The sequence below is a fragment of the Anolis carolinensis genome, chromosome 3, assembly GCF_035594765.1.
Source record: "Anolis carolinensis isolate JA03-04 chromosome 3, rAnoCar3.1.pri, whole genome shotgun sequence".
Classification (NCBI taxonomy): domain Eukaryota; kingdom Metazoa; phylum Chordata; class Lepidosauria; order Squamata; family Dactyloidae; genus Anolis; species Anolis carolinensis.
Genome location: NC_085843.1, coordinates 754,653 through 774,282, shown reverse-complemented (window position 1 = coordinate 774,282; position 19,630 = coordinate 754,653). Strand labels below are relative to the sequence as shown.

At 44.3% G+C, this 19,630-nt stretch overlaps 1 protein-coding gene across 1 annotated transcript in view; it reads left to right on the top strand.

Annotated features, from left to right (window-relative positions):
* Positions 1-18,644, top strand: part of LOC103281173 (oocyte zinc finger protein XlCOF6-like) — a 43,563-nt gene extending 24,919 nt beyond the window's left edge. The window contains exon 2 of the mRNA XM_062977030.1: positions 11,868-18,644. Within this exon, the coding sequence (XP_062833100.1) occupies positions 12,129-13,553 (1,425 nt within the window). The 5' untranslated portion in view covers positions 11,868-12,128 and the 3' untranslated portion in view covers positions 13,554-18,644. The remainder of the gene's footprint in view (positions 1-11,867) is intronic.
* The last annotated feature ends 986 nt before the right edge of the window (positions 18,645-19,630 follow it).

Genomic DNA, 19,630 nt, shown 5'->3' with positions numbered 1-19,630 from the left:
CATTTGTATCCAGGACTATTCTTAAATTATCATTTAATTTTCTATTGGGTAAGAATCTAGTTTGATCTTCCCCTATCCATTCTTTTAGATATTCTTTCAACCTGGTTACAAGTATAGTAGTAAAAATTTTGTAATCCGTGTTAAGTAAGGATATTGGCCAATAATTTTTAACATTTTCTGGGTCTGAGCTTTCCTTATGAATCGGGATGATTTCGGCTTCTTTCCAAGATTCCGGCATTTCTTTTGTTAATAGTACATGGTTCATTAATTTCTTTTAAAAAGGGGGGTAATTTCATCCATAAGTGTTTTGTAATATCCTGCTGTATAGCCATCTGAACCGGGAGGCTTACTAGAGTCCAGATTTTTAATTGCCATTTTATTTCGTCTTCCGTAATCTCCTTATTTAGTCTTTATCTTTGTACCTCTGTAATTTTTTGTAGTTTTTGATTTCTGAGGTGTTGAGTTATCTCCTCTTTGTTTATCTCATCTTTTGAGTAGAGCTGTCTGTAAAAGTTATTGAATGCACCTAAGATTTTAATAGTTTATCACCAGTATTAATTCTTAGGATAGATTGGTTGTGAGCTTTTTTTCTTATTTTCCTGGCCAACCATTTCCCCGTCATATTTGCATTTTCAGATTATTGTTGTTTGGCAAACTTTAATTGTCTTGCCAATGATTCCAAATCTAAATGATGTTTTTCTTTTTTAAGGGAATCTAGTCTTTTTTGCATTAACTGATTATCTGGTGTCATTTTGAGTTCCATTTCCCATTTTGCTATTTCCTTATTTATCTCACCAGTTTTTTTGATTCCCTGGCTTATTTATAAATGAATTCTGCTGAATCAAGTGGCCCCTCGTTACAGCCTTGCAAGAATCCCATATTGTCTGTAAATTGACCTCAGTTGTATCATTATGAATGAAAAGATCTTTAATTAAATTCTTATTTTTCTGAATATCGTCTTCTTTTTTAATTAGATTATCATTCAACCTCAATTTCCAAAAATCTCTTTTGGGATTTAGTGTAAATTCTATAGGGGAGTGGTCCGAACAATCTCTTGACAAAATCTTGATTAACTGAATTTTTGTAATTAATAATTTTGAAGCCCAAACCATATCTATTCTGGACCATGACTGATGCCTATGAGAATAATAGGTGTAGTCCTTTTGATCTGGGTTGTGGATTCTCCATGAGTCAATTAAATCAAATTCCTCTCTTACAGCCAAAAAGCTTTTGGGGAGTGTACTAACCTCCTTTTTTTCCCCCTTGCGGTTCTTTTTTGATGTACTCTTATCCCATGTCTTGTCTGTTGCGCCATTGAAATCCCCAAAAATGATCAAATTGCCGAATTCTGTTTAAATGAGATTTCAGGGAGTAAACAAAATTTGTCTTGAGCCCATTTGGTGTATTACATATGAGGATCCTTTGTGCTCCCAGGGTAATTCTAACCCCTATCAATCTTCCTTCATTGTCCTTAAACATCAGTTCCGAGGGAATTTCCTCCTTAATATAAAGGACAACCCCTCTCTTTTTACTAATGTCCGCCGAATAATATTCTTTCCCCAATTTTTTATTTGTAAGGTGGCCCACGTGTTTCTGTGATATATGAGTTTCTTGGAGAGCCACCAAATCAAATCTCCCTTTCTTTATATTGTTGAATAATTTCCTCCTTTTATTAGGTGAATTAAGGCCGTTAACATTTTTTATAAAACATTTTAATTGTCTGTCACACATCTTCAATTCCTTTTTCCTCATCCGTTGTAAACTCATCCTCTTCGGGTAGATCCAGATTCGCTACTGCTAGACTGGACTTGAAATATTCGTCATCAGGAGAATTAAATCTTTTCTTCTTCCTTTTGGGGAGCAAACCGTCTGGAGGCTTTGGGTTGGGATCTTTATCTTTATCCTTCTTAAACTTTTTGTAGAATTCCTTGGCCTTCTCTACAGATGTTATCCAGTGTATTTGTCCTTCAAAAGTTACCGTAATTCCCTCTACTTTCTCCCACCTGAATCTTATGCGGGATTTCTTCAGTTCCTCCGTCAGGAAGAAATATTTTCTTCGTCTATTTAATGTTGCTGGTTGTCACGACCCAGGCTACAGAGCACCAATAACCATACGCAGAGGCCAGATTCTATCTAATATCTTTATTAAGGAAATATATAAAGTTAGTAAAAGCAAATGTAAAAGTTAGTCCAGAAGCAGACCTTTCAGGAAAGGTCAAAATTAGTCCAAAGAAACAATGTCCAATATGAAATATTAAGGTCCAAAGTTGTAATCCAATAACCGAAACACTCACTTTGCCAGGCAAAGTGAGGGGAGATGACAAGGTCCTTTAGTCCATGAACTTGAGCAAGGCTAGGAAATAACTTGATACTTGAAACAAGGCTTGAATCGTGGAACAAGGTAACGAGGAACAAGAACAAGGTAACGAGGAACAAGAACAAGGTCCGTGGAATAACTTGGTAAAATCCGTGAAACAAGGCAAGGTTTAGTCCTGGGAAACAAGGCAAGGTCCGTAGGTAAACAAAGGCTGGGAAACAGGAGCGAAGGCTGGAAACAAGGACAAGGCTTGAGCAGGAACGAGGCTTGAAACGGAGCGCGCTGTCCAGACACAACTCGCTCCGGAGGCTGACGAATTGACTCCGCGAAGTTACTACGCGGGTAAAACACCTATATCGAGTCTAACTTTCCCGCCGAAGCAGTTCTCTGGGAACCAGAAACGAAAGCTAAACTCTGAGACCAGATGTTTGACTCCTTAAAGATTCTCACGAAAAGCAGGCTTAATTGGGTACATTCTTAGCTGCTATTCTAGCACTCCTGCGCGAAGCTGCTTCCAAACCCCTCTGTTGTTTACAAAACTCATGGCGAGAGAACACGGGAGATGTAGGCTCAGGGTTTGTTTGACATACTTCTGGGACACAACTTTCTTGCAGGTGCAAGGTTCCCAGATCTGCCTGGGAAAGATCTGGCTGAGAAGATTCCAGTTCTGACTGGGAAGGTAAAAAACCCAAATTTTCTTCTTCATCAGGCATTACAATGTCATGAGCAGGACTACAAGGCCCATGAGTCATCACACTATCCCCCTCCTCAAGGCCCCTCCCAAACTGGGACTCTCTCCCCGAGGCGCGAGGTCGCGGCTTGGCGGGATAGGTTTGATGAAAGCGACGGGTTAAATCAGGAGCATGGACTGTGGAGGCGTCTTCCCAAGAGCGCTCCTCAGGGCCAAAACCCACCCAGTCAATGAGATATTGTAGGCGGCGGCGGTGAAAGCGAGAATCTAAAATGTCCTCAACCTCGAACTCCTCCTCCCCATTCATCAAAACAGGAGGGGGGGCCGGTTGATCTGTATCAGGACGCACACCATCCGCCGGAAGGAGCAGGGAGCGGTGAAACACTGGGTGAATGCGCATTGAACGCGGAAGTTGGAGTTTGAAAGTCACGGGGTTTAATTGCGCCACCACTGGATAGGGGCCAATGAAACGGGCATCTAACTTCCGGCAAGGGCGGTGGGAGGGCAAAAAGCGAGTGGACAGAAAAACCCGATCTCCTACCTTGATTTCGGGGCCCGGCTGGCGATGTTTGTCCGCGTGACGTTTATAGTCCTCCTTGGCTTGGTCTAGTTGTTGGAGCAAAAGTTGTTGCACTGCTGTGAGTTCCTGCAGCCAATCCTCTGCTGCGGGAACTTCTGAAGTTTCAATGACAGGGGGAAAGAAACGTGGATGGAAGCCGTAGTTTGCAAAGAACGGCGTTTCTTTTGTAGAAGCTTGGACTCCATTGTTGTAGGCAAACTCTGACAGTGGTAACAGAGAAGCCCAATTGTCCTGTTGGTAGTTTACATAACAGCGAAGATACTGTTCCAAAGTGGCATTGGTGCGCTCCGTTTGCCCATCCGTTTGGGGATGATGAGCTGAAGATAAACGAGAGTCTATGCCCAATAGTTTTTGTAGTGCCTTCCAGAAACGAGAGGTGAATTGAGATCCACGGTCTGTGACCAAACTCTTGGGCAATCCATGTAGTCTGAAAACATGTTGGAGGAATAAATCTGCAGTCTCTTTGGCCGTGGGAAGACCTTCACAGGGAATGAAATGGGCTAACTTGGTGAAAAGGTCCACCACCACTAGGATCGTGGTGAATCCACAGGAAGGTGGTAGGTCAGTGATGAAATCCGCAGAAATTATTTCCCATGGCCGAGATGGGGTAGGAAGGGGATGCAGAAGCCCTGAGGGCTTCTCCCTTCTTATCTTGGAGCGCTGGCATACTGGGCAGGTGTTAACATATTTTTCCACATCCTTGCGGATCTTGGGCCACCAGAAATCTCTTAGGATCAGATGCATGGTTTTAAATAGTCCGAAATGCCCTGCTGGTTTGCAGTCATGACACAGACGAAGTGCTTTTTCCCTGCCCGGTCCGGGTGGGATATAAACATGATTTCTATAGCAAAGCAGTCCATCTTTAAGCGAAAAGGGAAAATGCAGACCTTGACGAAGTTGGTCCTGCGCCCAGGCATCTGCTTGCTGACTAGCCCTGATTTCTTGAGCACAGATGGGTCCTGGAGTAGAGGAAGTTGAACCAATGGGAGTGGATTTGGTGTTCCCCACTGTGAGCGTGGCAAAGTTCTCAGGTTGTAATAGTTGGGATTCAAGGGTCTCCTTACGTCCTGCAGCGTATTCCGGTTTACGTGACAGGGCGTCTGCTTGCTTGGTTTGGGCTGGGGTCACATAATGAATCTGGAAGTTGAAACGTTCAAAGAATAAAGCCCAACGTTGCTGCCTCTGATTTAGCTTGCGGGCAGTTCTTAGATGTTCTAGATTCCGATGATCAGTGTGGACTTCAATGGGAAATTTGGCCCCTTCTAGCCAATGTCTCCAAGTTTCAAAAGCTGCCTTTATGGCTAATAGTTCCTTTTCCCAAATGGTATAGTTCCTCTCTGGTGCGGTTAGTTGACGAGAATAATAGGCACAAGGATGAAGGTGATCTCCCACCGGTTGTAGGAGCACAGCCCCAATTGCCACATCAGAGGCGTCCGCTTGCACCACAAAAAGGGTTTCAGGATCTGGATGCTGAAGGATTGGCTGGGATGTGAATAATTTCTTTAGTTGCTGGAACCCTTTCTCTGCTTGATCAGTCCAGCGGAAGGGCTGTTTTCCACGGATGCAGCTAGTGATTGGGTCAGACCAGCGGGCAAAATCTGGAATGAACTTGCGGTAATAGTTCGCGAACCCCAAGAATCGCTGCACCTCCTTCTTGTTAGTTGGCGCCCGCCATTCCAATACTGCTGAAACCTTGGCTGGATCCATGGAGAGCCCTAGAGGCGAGATACGGTATCCAAGGAAATCTACCTCTTGTAGATCAAAAGCGCATTTTTCCAGCTTGGCATAAAGTCCATGATCCCGCAATCGTTGTAACACCATTTTGACGTGGTTCTCATGTTCTGATTGTGATCTAGAAAACACCAAAAAATCGTCCAGGTAGATTATCAAGAACCTATCTAGATAGTCCTGGAAAATGTCATTGACAAAATGCTGGAACGTTGCGGGAGCTCCGCATAATCCATAATTCATAACTCGGGACTCGAATAATCCGAATTTAGTCTGGAAGGCGGTCTTCCACTCGTCCCCTTCTCTGATGCGAACTAAGTTGTAAGCTCCCCGAAGATCCAGCTTGGTGTAAACCTTGGCTCCTCGAAGTCGGTCTAGTAGATCCGAGATTAAGGGCAGGGGATAGCTGTTCCGCTTGGTGATATTATTCAATGCTCTGTAGTCCACCACCAAGCGTAATTCCCCTGACTTCTTCTTCACAAACATCACTGGGGAGGCAGCTGGGGATTGAGAGGGTCTGATGAATCCCTTGCGAAGGTTTGTCTCTATGAATTCCCTGAGAGCTTCTTGCTCTGGTTCAGTCAGGGAGTAGAGATGCCCTCGCGGGATCGGGGCCCCCTCCACCAAGTCTATGGCACAGTCATAAGGTCTATGTGGGGGTAATTTTTCGGCTTCTTTTTCATTGAATACATCCCAATACTCGGAGTACTTCTTTGGCAAGGTGATAATGGGCTCGGTGTCTGTGGCATGGCAGACCTTGGCTACGAGGCAATGGTTTTGGCAGTACCTTGAAGCAAACTGCAGTTCTCTGTTGGACCAGGAGATGCTTGGGTCGTGAAGTGTCAGCCATGGAATCCCCAAAATCACAGGGAAATGGGGAACCTCAGTAACAAAGAAGGAAATCTCTTCCATATGTTCCCTTATCCACATCCTGGTGGGTTCCGACCACTGGCTTACGGGGCCCGTCTTGAGAGGGCGGCCATCGATGGCTTGTACCACACGGGCATTCTTGAAGTCATGATATTGTAATCCCAGAGAGTCGGCATACTCTCTATCAATGAAATTGTTGGTAGCTCCTGAGTCTATCATGGCGTGGATCATGACGGGTCCCTTTTTTGCTGACCATAAGGTGACCACTAGAAGGAACAGGACCCCGGTTGGCGGCTCTTGAATGGGTTTCTTGACTGGGTTGGCGAGCCTCTCTACGCCCGGTCGTTGGCTTCCCCCGCCGGCTGTGTGCCAGCCGCCTCAGACGCCTTCGTCTCCGTGGAGGACGCCGCCGCAAGACGGGCGGCAGGCTTCCCTTTGGCTGGGCACTCTCTGGCGAAGTGGCCCCCATTCCCGCAATACCAACAGAGATTTAGGCGTTGGCGGCGGGCCTTCTCGGCGGCATCTAATCTGGGACGCACATTGCCCAACTGCATCGGCACCTCCTCGCTCCCTCTGGGGTATGGGGATGGTGGTGGGGGTCTCCACACTGGACGCGGCTGAACGCTGGCGGGAGCGGGGGGTTTTGCCCCAGCTCTACCGCTCTGGCCTCGTACCCACTGTTTCCTGTTGGCAATCATGACTTCAGCCCGCAAACATTGATCGATGAGTGCTTCAAGCGTTTGGGGAGGATCCACCTTGGAGATTTCCTCCAGCATTTCAATGTTGAGACCCTCCCGAAATTGTCCTCTGAGGGCAACATCGTTCCAGCCGGTGTTGTGGGCCAGCACTCGGAACTCGGCTATGTACTGAGACATGGGTCTGTCTCCTTGGAAGAGGCGGCGGAGTTTGTGCCCGGCTGCCTCCAAATTGTCCTCGATTCCCCAGGTCGCCTTAAGGTGGTCCAAGAAATGTTGCGCTGACCTTAGATGTGGGGAGGCTTGGTCGAACAGAGCCGTCGCCCAGTTAGCCGCTGGCCCGTCTAGGAGACTGTAAATCCACGCCACCTTGATGTCTTCCTGGGGAAACTCGGCATCACGGGCCTCTAGATAAGCTTGGCATTGGCGACGGAAAACATGAACCTTAGAAGCTTCTCCAGTAAACTTGGTTGGCAACGCCATGGCCGGAAGACGGATTCCGCGTTCCTTCAAACCCTTTATTTCCCCATCCTGTGCATTGAGCTTATCACGGATTCGGTCCACCTCATCCTTGTCGATGGTGTAGGTAATCGGCTGGCCGCCCGGCACGGTTCCGGTAGACATTCTGGCCTTGGTTAATTGGTGCTTATGGGTGGCGGAGTCAAACTGTCACGACCCAGGCTACAGAGCACCAATAACCATACGCAGAGGCCAGATTCTATCTAATATCTTTATTAAGGAAATATATAAAGTTAGTAAAAGCAAATGTAAAAGTTAGTCCAGAAGCAGACCTTTCAGGAAAGGTCAAAATTAGTCCAAAGAAACAATGTCCAATATGAAATATTAAGGTCCAAAGTTGTAATCCAATAACCGAAACACTCACTTTGCCAGGCAAAGTGAGGGGAGATGACAAGGTCCTTTAGTCCATGAACTTGAGCAAGGCTAGGAAATAACTTGATACTTGAAACAAGGCTTGAATCGTGGAACAAGGTAACGAGGAACAAGAACAAGGTAACGAGGAACAAGAACAAGGTCCGTGGAATAACTTGGTAAAATCCGTGAAACAAGGCAAGGTTTAGTCCTGGGAAACAAGGCAAGGTCCGTAGGTAAACAAAGGCTGGGAAACAGGAGCGAAGGCTGGAAACAAGGACAAGGCTTGAGCAGGAACGAGGCTTGAAACGGAGCGCGCTGTCCAGACACAACTCGCTCCGGAGGCTGACGAATTGACTCCGCGAAGTTACTACGCGGGTAAAACACCTATATCGAGTCTAACTTTCCCGCCGAAGCAGTTCTCTGGGAACCAGAAACGAAAGCTAAACTCTGAGACCAGATGTTTGACTCCTTAAAGATTCTCACGAAAAGCAGGCTTAATTGGGTACATTCTTAGCTGCTATTCTAGCACTCCTGCGCGAAGCTGCTTCCAAACCCCTCTGTTGTTTACAAAACTCATGGCGAGAGAACACGGGAGATGTAGGCTCAGGGTTTGTTTGACATACTTCTGGGTCACAACTTTCTTGCAGGTGCAAGGTTCCCAGATCTGGCTGGGAAAGATCTGGCTGAGAAGATTCCAGTTCTGACTGGGAAGGTAAAAAACCCAAGTTTTCGTCTTCATCAGGCATTACAATGTCATGAGCAGGACTACAAGGCCCATGAGTCATCACACTGGTGGGAATTCTTTAAGTACTATCAGTTTCTTTTCTTTGTAAAGCATGGGGTTGGAACTGGTTGTTCTTAATATTTCGTCACGAATTCTCTTTTTTACAAACTCTACAATGACATCTTTTGTGTATTATTTTTCTTAGCATAGTTGGTTTGTATTCTGTAGACACGGTCCGTTTCCTGGTGTGCTTCTTGTTGGGTGCATCCTAATGTCGTAGCAATTGATTGTGTTAGAATCTGTCTCAAATTCTCTACTGTGTCCTCTTGTAGATTTCTTAGTTGGTATTCAAGTTTTTTCTGTTGTAACATTTCTTGGTTTCTTTCTAATTTATCGTTTTTGTTAGTTAGGTTTTCTATCTTCTTTTGGATTTTTGTTTGAGTCTTTATTTTTAAATTATCAGCTTTAATTTCCTTTATTTCGCTATTTATTTCGCTCTTTTAGCTCTCTCTTCATGTCTAATATTTCTTCTTGTATTTGTCTTTGTTGGATACTTTGCTTCTCAATTGTTGCTTAGATTTCTTTTTGAAAATTATCTTGCTTTTCTGCCAATTTATCCTGTTTTTCTGATAGTTTTTGAATCTCCTTAAAAAGGTATTTCATGAAAATGTCATCCATTATGGATGCTAAGGATGCTCTCATAGAATCATAGAATCATAGAATCATAGAATAGTAGAGTTGGAAGAGACCACATGGGCCATCCAGTCCAACCCCCTGCCAAGAAGCAGGAAATCGCATTCAAAGCACCCCCGACAGATGGCCATCCAGCCTCTGCTTAAAAGCCTCCAAGGAAGGAGCCTCTACCACAGCCCCGGGGAGAGAGTTCCACTGTCGAACAGCCCTTCTCACAGTGAGGAAGTTCTTCCTGATGTTCAGGTGGAATCTCCTTTCCTGTAGTTTGAAGCCATTGTTCCCTTGTGTCCTAGTCTGCAGGGCAGCAGAAAACAAGCTTGCTCCCTCCTCCCTATGACTTCCCTTCACGTATTTGTACATGGCTCTCATCATGTCTCCTCTCAGCCTTCTCTTCTGCAGGCTAAACATGCCCAGCTCTTTAAGCCGCTCCTCATAGGGCTTGTTCTCCAGACCCTTAATCATTTTAGTCGCCCTCCTCTGGACGCTTTCCAGCTTGTCAACATCTCCCTTCAACTGTGGTGCCCAGAATTGGACACAGTGTGATTCCAGGTGTGGTCTGACCAAGGCAGAAGAGAATAAGGGGGAGCATGACTTCCCTGGATCTAGACGCTATTCCCCTCTTGATGAGGCCAGAATCCCGTTGGCTTTTTTAGCTGCTGCATCACATTGTTGGCTCATGTTTAACTTGTTGTCCACGAGGACTCCAAGGTCTTTTTCGCACACACTGCTGTCAAGCCAGGCCTCGTCCCCCATTCTGTATCTTTGATTTCCATTTTTTCTGCCGAAATGAAGTATCTTGCATTTGTCCCTGTTGAACTTCATTTTGTTAGTTTCGGCCCATCTCTCTAGTCTGTCAAGATCATTTTGAATTCTGCTCCTGTCTTCTGGAGTGTTAGCTATCCCTCCCAGTTTTGTGTCGTCTGCAAACTTGATGATCGTGCCTTCTAACCCTTCGTCTAAGTCGTTAATAAAGATCCTGAACAGAACCGGGCCCAGGACGGAGCCCTGCTTGTGGCACTCCACTTGTCACCTCTTTCCATGATGAAGATGACGCATTGGTGAGCACCCTTTGGGTTCGTTCGCTTAGCCAATTACAGATCCACCTAACCGTAGTTTTGTCTAGCCCACATTTTACTAGTTTATTTGCCAGAAGGTCGTGGGGGACTTTGTCGAAGGCCTTACTGAAATCCAGGTAGGCTACATCCTTGGGAAGGCTTTTGTATCCTTTTCAAATTTGATCTTTGGTGTATTCATTTTGTGGATTATAGATTTTTGAATTTTTATTTTGTGGAGTAAAGGGTTAATTTAAATGTCTTTATTTTTCTCCTCTTATCACCTATTCACTCTTGTACCTTCTCATCCTTATCTTGCTTCCTCTATTCCTAAGTCCTTTCTTCTATCTTCTTTTTTCCTTGTTGGTCCTCTTCTTGTCGTCTTCTCCGCTGTCATTCTTACACCCGCAAAATCCCACCATGTCCCAGTCCTTCACCCCAGTCCTTCACTCCCACGGTCTTGATTTTTTTCCCGCTCTTCTTTCCTTCCCCTCGATCCCAGCTTCTTTGTCGCTCCTCCTCGCGGGCTGGGAGGGCTGACTGTTTCCTGTTAGATCGCGCTGGTGACCCGTTTTGTTTTTAAAGAAGCTTCTTCCAGACTAAACAATATGGCTTCAAGGTCAGTTATGGGTTTGGTTGCTTTTCCTTTTGTAGTATGGGCATAGCAAGGTTCCTCTTTCATGGGGGGAAGCGGGGGGCTTTATCCACATTTTCACCCCACTCTCTCTAAATTCTATTACCGGTCTCCTTTAATATTTGAAAGAGCTCACTCATTGTTAAATAGAATTTCATTCTCTTTTCGGGGGGGGGGGGGGATCTCAGCCCGCTCCGGAGATGAGTTTTACTCTTAATGCGATAACTTACAGTTCCACCAATCCTGGGGTTGCTGAAATCTCTTTCATAGCTTCTTTATTTCTTCGTTACTTTAAAATGAGCGAGGCTGGCAGTTTCTACGAGCCTTGCAGCATGTTTCCCCTGGAGAGATCCGCTCATCCTTCGGCTCCCCAGACCCACTCAATTCTCCTCCCTTAAGGGGTGGATTATCACTGGGGTCTTCGGGGTGTATGCCTGCTGCACTTAGCGACACGTCTGGACTCAATCTGCCTGGCGTGGGGAGCTTAAAGCTCTACCAGATCTCATCTACAGGGTTGGCTTGCTGAGAACCCTCAGCAAGTCCTGCCTGTCGCCATCATCACTCATTTCCCTTTTATTCTAGCTATCAGAATTCCCCATTTCGAGTCCCAGTTCCCCCTTTCCTCACTCTCTCCTTCCTTTCCTTCCTTTCGTCCTTCTTTTATTCCTTTCTTTCTTCTGTCTGTCCTATATATCTTCCTTCAACCCATCTATCCTTGCTTGCTTGCTTGCTTTTTTCCTGTCTGTGTTTGTTGAATCACCTTTCAGCCAGGGCTAACTTTTGTCTCTTTTATGTTCACTCAAAGCATCTGATTTCATTTCTTGGTTTTACAAATCTGTGATTGTTTTTACTGGTTTCTGTGTATGTCCTTAAAACACTTCATGTCTCGTATGTTTTGGTACTGTATTTCCATTTTCAGCATGATCCATGAAGGCAAAAGAGGATAATGTTGGAGATAAAGAAGGTATTGAACTTCATGTTTAACCTTTTGTTTCTTTTTTCTTCACCAGGAACATGATGGTACTCTTGAGCCAACCCTGGTGTGATGAGAAACAAACCAGCTTCTAGTAGATATTAAGGAATTTGGAAACCAAAGTATAGTAAGGAAACAGTCCTATGGAAATAACAAATCATCTCAAAGTGTTGATCTGACTGAATTCTAAAATTCACTTTAGATTATAGAGTAGAATCAGAGTTGAAAGAGACAGCATGGTCCATATAGTCCAACTCCCTGTCATGCAGGAAAACTACATTCAAAGTACCCCTGACACATGGCCATCCAGCCTCTGTTTAAAAGCCTCCAAAAGAGCCTCAACTACACTCTGAGGCAGAGAATTCCACTGCTGAACAGCTCTTTCAGTCAGGAAGTTCTTCTTAATGTCCAGATGGAATTTGAACATGTAGATAAGGCTGTTGACATGGAAGAGAAAGCATATAAATATATTGAATGTGGAAAGAGCTTTAGTCAGCATGACAAGCTGAAGATACATCAAAGGAGTCACACTGGGGAGAAACCCTATACATGCCTGGAGTGTGGAAAGAGCTTTGCTCAGAGTGCAAATCTGCATTCACATCGAACAACTCACACTGAGGAGAAACCCTATAAATGCCTGGAGTGTGGACAGAGCTTCACTCTGAGTGCACATCTACGTAAACATCAGCGGACTCACACTGGGGAGAAACCCTATACATGCCTGGAGTGTGGACAGAGCTTCACTGAGAGTGGAAGTCTACGTAAACATCAGCGGACTCACACTGGGGAGAAACCCTTTAAATGCCTGGAGTGTGGACAGAGCTTCACTGCGAGTGGAAATCTACGTAAACATCAGCGGACTCACACTGGGGAGAAACCCTATACATGCCTGGAGTGTGGACAGAGCTTCACTGAGAGTGGAAGTCTACGTAAACATCAGCGGACTCACACTGGAGAGAAACCCTATACATGCCTGGAGTGTGGACAGAGCTTCACTGAGAGTGGAAATCTACGTAAACATCAGCGGACTCACACTGGGGAGAAACCCTATACATGCCTGGAGTGTGGACAGAGGTTCACTGTGACTGATAGTCTACGTAAACATCAGCGGACTCACACTGGAGAGAAACCTTATACATGCCTGGAGTGCGGAATGAGCTTTACTAAGAGTTCAAATCTATGTAGGCATCAAAGGACTCACACTGGAGAGAAACCCTATACATGCCTGGAGTGTGGAAAGAGCTTCACTGCGAGTGGAAGTCTACGTTCACATCAAAGGACTCACACTGGGGAGAAACCCTATACATGCCTGGAGTGTGGACAAAGCTTCACTCAGAGTGCACATCTACGTTCACATCAAACAACTCACACTGGAGAGAAACCCTATACATGCCTGGAGTGTGGACAGAGCTTCACTGAGAGTGGAAATCTACGTAAACATCAGCGGACTCACACTGGGGAGAAACCCTATTCATGCCTGGAGTGTGGACAGAGCTTCACTGAGAGTGGAAATCTACGTAAACATCAGCGGACTCACACTGGGGAGAAACCCTATACATGCCTGGAGTGTGGACAAAGCTTCACTCAGAGTGCACATCTACGTTCACATCAAACAACTCACACTAGGGAGAAACCCTATAAATGCCTGGAGTGTGGAAAGAGCTTTGCTCGGAGTGAACATCTACGTTCACATCAAAGGACTCACTGGAGAGAAACCCTATAAATACCTGCAGTATGGAAAGAGCTTTACTGAGAGTTCACATCTGTTAAGGTATACATAAAACTGGGTGAGTTTTTGCAAGGATCAACACCAAGATTAAGATAGGTGTATGTGTAAAGAAAAGGGTCCACATCTAGGTGTGATTTTTTTCTTTCTGCAATCAACAGGGTATAACTACAGAGGTTTGAGCATACCATTTGGCGCTCATATTGTCGAAGGCTTTCATGGCCTGAATCACTGGGTTGCTGTGAGTCTTTTGGGCCATATTCCAGAAGCTTTTGCTCCCGACGTTTCTCCCATATCTGTGACAGGCATCTTCAGAAGTTGTGAGGTATGTTGGAAACTAGGCAGGGGAGGTTTATATATCTGTGGAATTTCCAGTGTGGGAAATTTACTCTTCTGATTTTAGAGTTTTTTTAATACTGGTAGCCAGATGAAAATGAATAAAATCTGGCTAACAGTATTGAAAAACTCTAAAATCAGAACAATAAATAAAAAACATTCTGAAAACAGTCATTCCAAACATGAAATAATCGGGGACAGCTAATACCTCCAAACAAAGGATTCCCCCAGACAGGATGAAGACAGGCCTGTAGGCCTCAGGGCCATTAAATGCTGATCAAGATGATTAATTACTACATTCACACCTTCCTCTGACAGACAAGAGTTCTTTCTCCCACCCTGGACCTTCCACAGATATAGAAGTCTCCCCTATTTTCCAAAATACCTCACAATCTCTGAGGATGTCTGCCATAGATGTGAACCAATCGTGAGGAGAGAAATCTTCTGGAACATGGCCATACAGCCTGGAAAACTCACAGCATCCCTTAGAGCTCATTACACACTGCTGTTTGTCAGTTGGTTGATTGAGACGAATCATCTTCCCTGTCTCAATTCCTCCTCCAACGATTCTGGCTGTCTGCACAGAACGCAAGGAATTAATTTGCTTCACAACTCCTTCATTCAGCTGTCAAAAGCGGTTCAAACTTTATTTAGTATTTACAGCTACAGTAGAGTCTCACTTATCCAACATCCGCTTATCCAGCATTCTGGATTATCCAACGCAGTTTGCCACCTGCCCCAATCCAAAACTGTTTCTCTGGACAGCAAGGATTTAACTTTTTATGGATTTAATTTCCGACAATGTTGCTACTTGTAAGTTCATTTTATGCAATTCTATCTTTATTTGTAGTCAATTTGTTAGTAGCCCATGTTTTTGTAGTCAGGGTTTTCAATATATTGCGATGTTTTGGTGCTAAATTCATAAATACAGTAGTTACTACATAACGTTACCATCTTTTGGACTGCTTTTTCTGTTGATTTGTTGTAAAACATGATGTTTTTAGTGCTTAATTTATATAATCATAACATAATTTAACGTTTAATAGGCTTTTCCTTAATCCCTCCATATTATCCAACATCTTCGCTTATCCAACGTTCTGCCGGCCCGTTTATGTTGGAAAAGTGAGACTCTACTGTATATAGAAATCATGATTCGTAACCAAAGAGGTCCAGGAGTTGCTGACCAACATGACACACCTGTTTCGGCAGGCGTTTGATTTCTGTTATTGCTGTTTTTAAATTGTTTTAGAGTTTAGTCTGTTTTTGGAAGCCGCTCCAAGCCCTAGGGGATTGGTGGCATATAAGTTCAAATAATAAATAAATAAATAAATCATGGGGTCGCGAGAGATGTTGGAACAGGACCAAGACGGCACCCCAGCGGATGAAGGACCTTCACATCGATCATAAAAGTGTTCTTCAATATAATGATCATGAATTGTGATCAACAACTTGTATAACAATGTCTGTATAAATACAAGGTCTGTACAAAGTATAAGGTGTGAAAGCTACTTTGAATTTGCCACGGAGCTGCAGGTTTCTCACCCTTTTCCAGCTGGAAACAGTAAACCCTGAACTCGAAGCCTTGCTGGTCCGGCGTCGTTCTTCCTTGGACCTTCCTTGGGCCGGGCTGTGGCGCAGCTGGCTAGTAACCAGCTGCTATAAATCACTACTGACCGAGAGGTCATAAGTTCAAAGCCCGGGTCGGGTTAAGCCCCCGACCATTAAATAGCCCGGCTTGCTGTTGACCTATGCAGCCCCGAAAGACAGTTGCATCTGTCAAGTAGGGAAATTTAGGTACGCTTTATGCGGGAGGCTAATTTAACTAATCTACAACAGCATAAAACTGCCAGCAAAACACGAGGAAAAGAATGAGGAAGAACTGCCACCAGTGGATGGTGAAGCAACAGCTCGCCCTGTGACCGGAATCGTGAAGCTGGAAAGATGTTAAATGCCTCTGTGTCTGTCTCTACTGTATGTTGTTTGTCTGTTGGCATTGAATGTTTGCCATATATATGTTCATTGTAATCCGCCCCGAGTCCCCTTCGGGGTGAGAAGGGCGGAATATAAATACTGTAAATAATAAATACAAAGACAAGTATCCACTGTTACAGTAATACAGAAATGGTTTTAGATGTCATTAAACCTCTATTTAGTTCAATGCCTCAATATGAATACAGATGCAAAAAAGCATTGCTATACAATCAAAGGACTGTTACATTCACAGTAAAAATAATATTTTTCTCTTGAAAGATGAATTGACTCCTCTTCTCATACACAATGATTGTTGTTCTTCCTTACCATTTGCGTCCGACCGGACTGTCCGTTGCAACATTTGAACATCATTTCCTGTGGTGGCACAGGTTTGGATTCAATGGTCTTGCTTCGGACATTATTATTATTCCTATTCCGTTATGTACAACATATATTCTCTGCTTTGATCACCATCTATTGCTTTTCAGCGTCTTGTCTCTTATCTCAACAAATCTTGAATTGATCCTCTTTTGGTCGGTTTGGTTTTCATTGCCACACGTCTTAATTCAGCATTTAAATATAGTTTGTGCTCCACATTTTTGTCAGAGCGCGCGGTTTGGATAAACATACATGCAGCGGAAGATCAACGAAGAATCACTGGCACCAATAAATAGGCTGAAGCCTGTTTGGCTTTCTACAAAAGATTTACTAACAAACGGAAAAACTCTCAAGACGATATATACATACAGAGTGCAGAGAGGCAAAAGAGCAGAGGGCAGGGAGATAACATAACACAGTAAGCTATTTATAACCACCTCTGCTGTCTGATGCAATACACAGTTAAGTCTTTACACACTCGCATAGTGGACAGCAGACAGTGCATGATGCAATCTACAGCTCACATTGCAACACTACAACTCAATTACATTTAAACAACTCTATATACAATCATTCCCACTTCAACAATTTTCAGGTGTTGTCATGAATTTCTTTGAGTCCCTCTGGGGAGAGAGGGCAGGATATAAATAAAGTGTTACTAATTCCCAAATTTTCCCATCTATTTATCTTTTATACACATAATAAAAGTGAAAATCTGTATGTTTGTATGTAGCAGAGATGTATGTTCACACAGACAGCCTTCGGTCTCCATAAATAGCATTAGTTCCAATTGCCAAGGAGCCTCCAAAGGCATTCCCTCGACTGACATTGCAGGTTATATCGTTCCCCTGAAAATAAGACAGTGTCTTATATTAATTTTTGCTCCCAAAGATGTACTAGGTCTTATTTTCAGGGGATGACTTATTTTTTCATGATGAAGAATTCACATTTGTTGTGAAACAAAAAAAAAGAACATTTATTATATACTGTACAGAAGTGTCATCACAAAACAGCATAGCTTTGAAGTAGATGATACGAGTCTAAACTGTCATAGAACCCAAGTTTCTGAATCCAGATTACCTGTTTTGAAGCGGGTGATATGAGTCTAAAATGTCACAGAAACCAGGTTTCTGGATCTAGATTATCTGCTTTGAAGTGGATATGAGTCTAAGCCAGACCTGGGCCAACTTGGACCCTCCAAATGTTTTGGACTCCCAACTCTCGCAATTCCTAACAGCCTACCGGCTGTTAGGAATTGCGAGAGTTGGGAGTCCAAAACATCTGGAGGGCCCAAGTTGGCTCAGTCCCTGTCTAAACTGTCACAGAATCCAGGTTTCTGACTCCAGATGATCTGCTTTGCCTGGATGGTATGAGTCTACCAAAGTCTGCTTTGAATGCAATTTCCTGCTTCTTGGCAGAATGGGGTTGGACTGGATGGCCCGTGAGGTCTCTTCCAACTCTACGATTCTATGATTCTACACTGCCAGAGAATCCAGTTTGAAGCAGACAAGCTGGATCCAGAGACTGGCGGGGGAGATGGGGCTGAGGCCTCACATGTTAGGGATTCCTCTTCAGACGAGGAAGGGGAGCAGAAAAGTGTTCATGAATCTGAGGGTGAGTTGGAATCGGAGGAGGAGATTTTGCAAGTACCCACTTTTCAGGAGAGGCAAAAGGAAACAGAGCAGAGATGTCGTTCAGCTAGGATAGCTGCCAGAAATGCAACTGAGTAATTCGGAACTGCCCTAGCAGCTGTGAGGGGACTCAGGGCTGTAAAGCAGAAGCAGGTGCAGCCAGCTCTTGCTGGTAACAAACTGACTCTAATGCCTAAGCCTTCGCTCCCCTTGTGCCTGCTTCAGGTCTGCATCAGGGAAATTGCTCCTGTTGCCATTGCCGATATCTCAGGCCCACCTTGTGGGAACAAGGGAGAGGGCCTTCTCTGCTGTGGCCCCCCAATTGTGGAACTCACTGCCCGGTGAGATTAGGCAAGCCCCCACATTAGCAACCTTTAAGAAAGACCTGAAAACATGGCTCTTCTGCTGTGCTTTTGGAGAGTAATTACTACATACATCCCTTTTGCTGCTCTCCTTCAATATCTGTCCTCCAGATTGCACCGCCACTCTATGACCCTGTTCTCTGTGGTTTTTACTTTTACTTCCTCTCTCACCCCGAGTTTTAATCCTAGTGTTCATGTGGCCCGCCCTTGGTTTTATTGTTCTTTTGATTTTGTTTAATGTAGTGTATATTTTCTTTTATTGTATTGTTTAATGTGTTATGATTTGTTGTTTTATTTATATTCTGTTATATTGTATTGTTCTGGGCATGGCCCCATGTAAGCCGCCCTGAGTCCCCGTTGGGGAGATGGTGGCCAGGTATAAATAAAGTTTATTATTATTATTATTATTATTATTATTATTAAGGATTTATTGCTGTTTCTTTGTCTGAAGTAAGACTGCTACTTGATTTGGGAGTTTATCAGAGACTAAGAACTGTGCTTGCCTTAAGACTTCCTTGCTTCCTTTTGCATTATTCCACTGAGTGAAGTCAAGCAATTTTCATTTACTTACCACAGTGTTTTAAGGCTGTTCTTGAAAGACAAAATGGGACATGGCACAAGAGAGAAGCCCAACCCACGGCGTCCCTCTCCAGGTCGGTGTCCCTGCCACTGAGGGGCCCAAAGGAGGAGAAAGACCTGGCCAAGTCCCTTGGGGGGAGAGGGCGGAATATAAATAAAGCTTTACTCCCTTACCATCTGGCCCCTTCCCTCCCTCCCCCGCTCCCCAGGAGGCCCAGCCCCGCACAATCCACTTGCCCTCACCGGATTTCTCCCAAGTCTTCATCCAGGAAAGGAGATTCCACCTGAACATCAGGAAGAACTTCCTCACTGTGAGAAGGGCTGTTCAGCAGTGGAACTCTCTCCCCCGGGCCGTGGTGGAGGCTCCTTCTTTGGAGGCTTTAAAGCAGAGGCTGGATGGTCATCTGTCGGGGGTGCTTTGAAGGCGATTTCCTTCTTAGCGGGGGGTTGGACTGGATGGAGAACAAAATGTATGTGTATATATACACTTAAAAACTCCCACAAATTATAATACAAATCAGGATTCTACAACTCTATATTAGAGTACTTCTCATCAAAAAAATAGCTTTCAAAATATTATCATCAATGGTACAGTTTCCATGTCATAATCTTAACACAGTATACTATTGAAGGACATAAAGAGACAACCAAGTCCATATTGTTCCTGGAGTTGCGTGGAATCTTAGGCCATTGTCAGTTGAAGTAAAGATTCTCAGTCTCCAAAATAATAGTTTTTATGTTCAAAGGAATTCTTCGTTTGGTTTGCAATGCCAAGAAATGGTACACGTTCAAAGGAATTCTTCGTTTGAATTGCAAT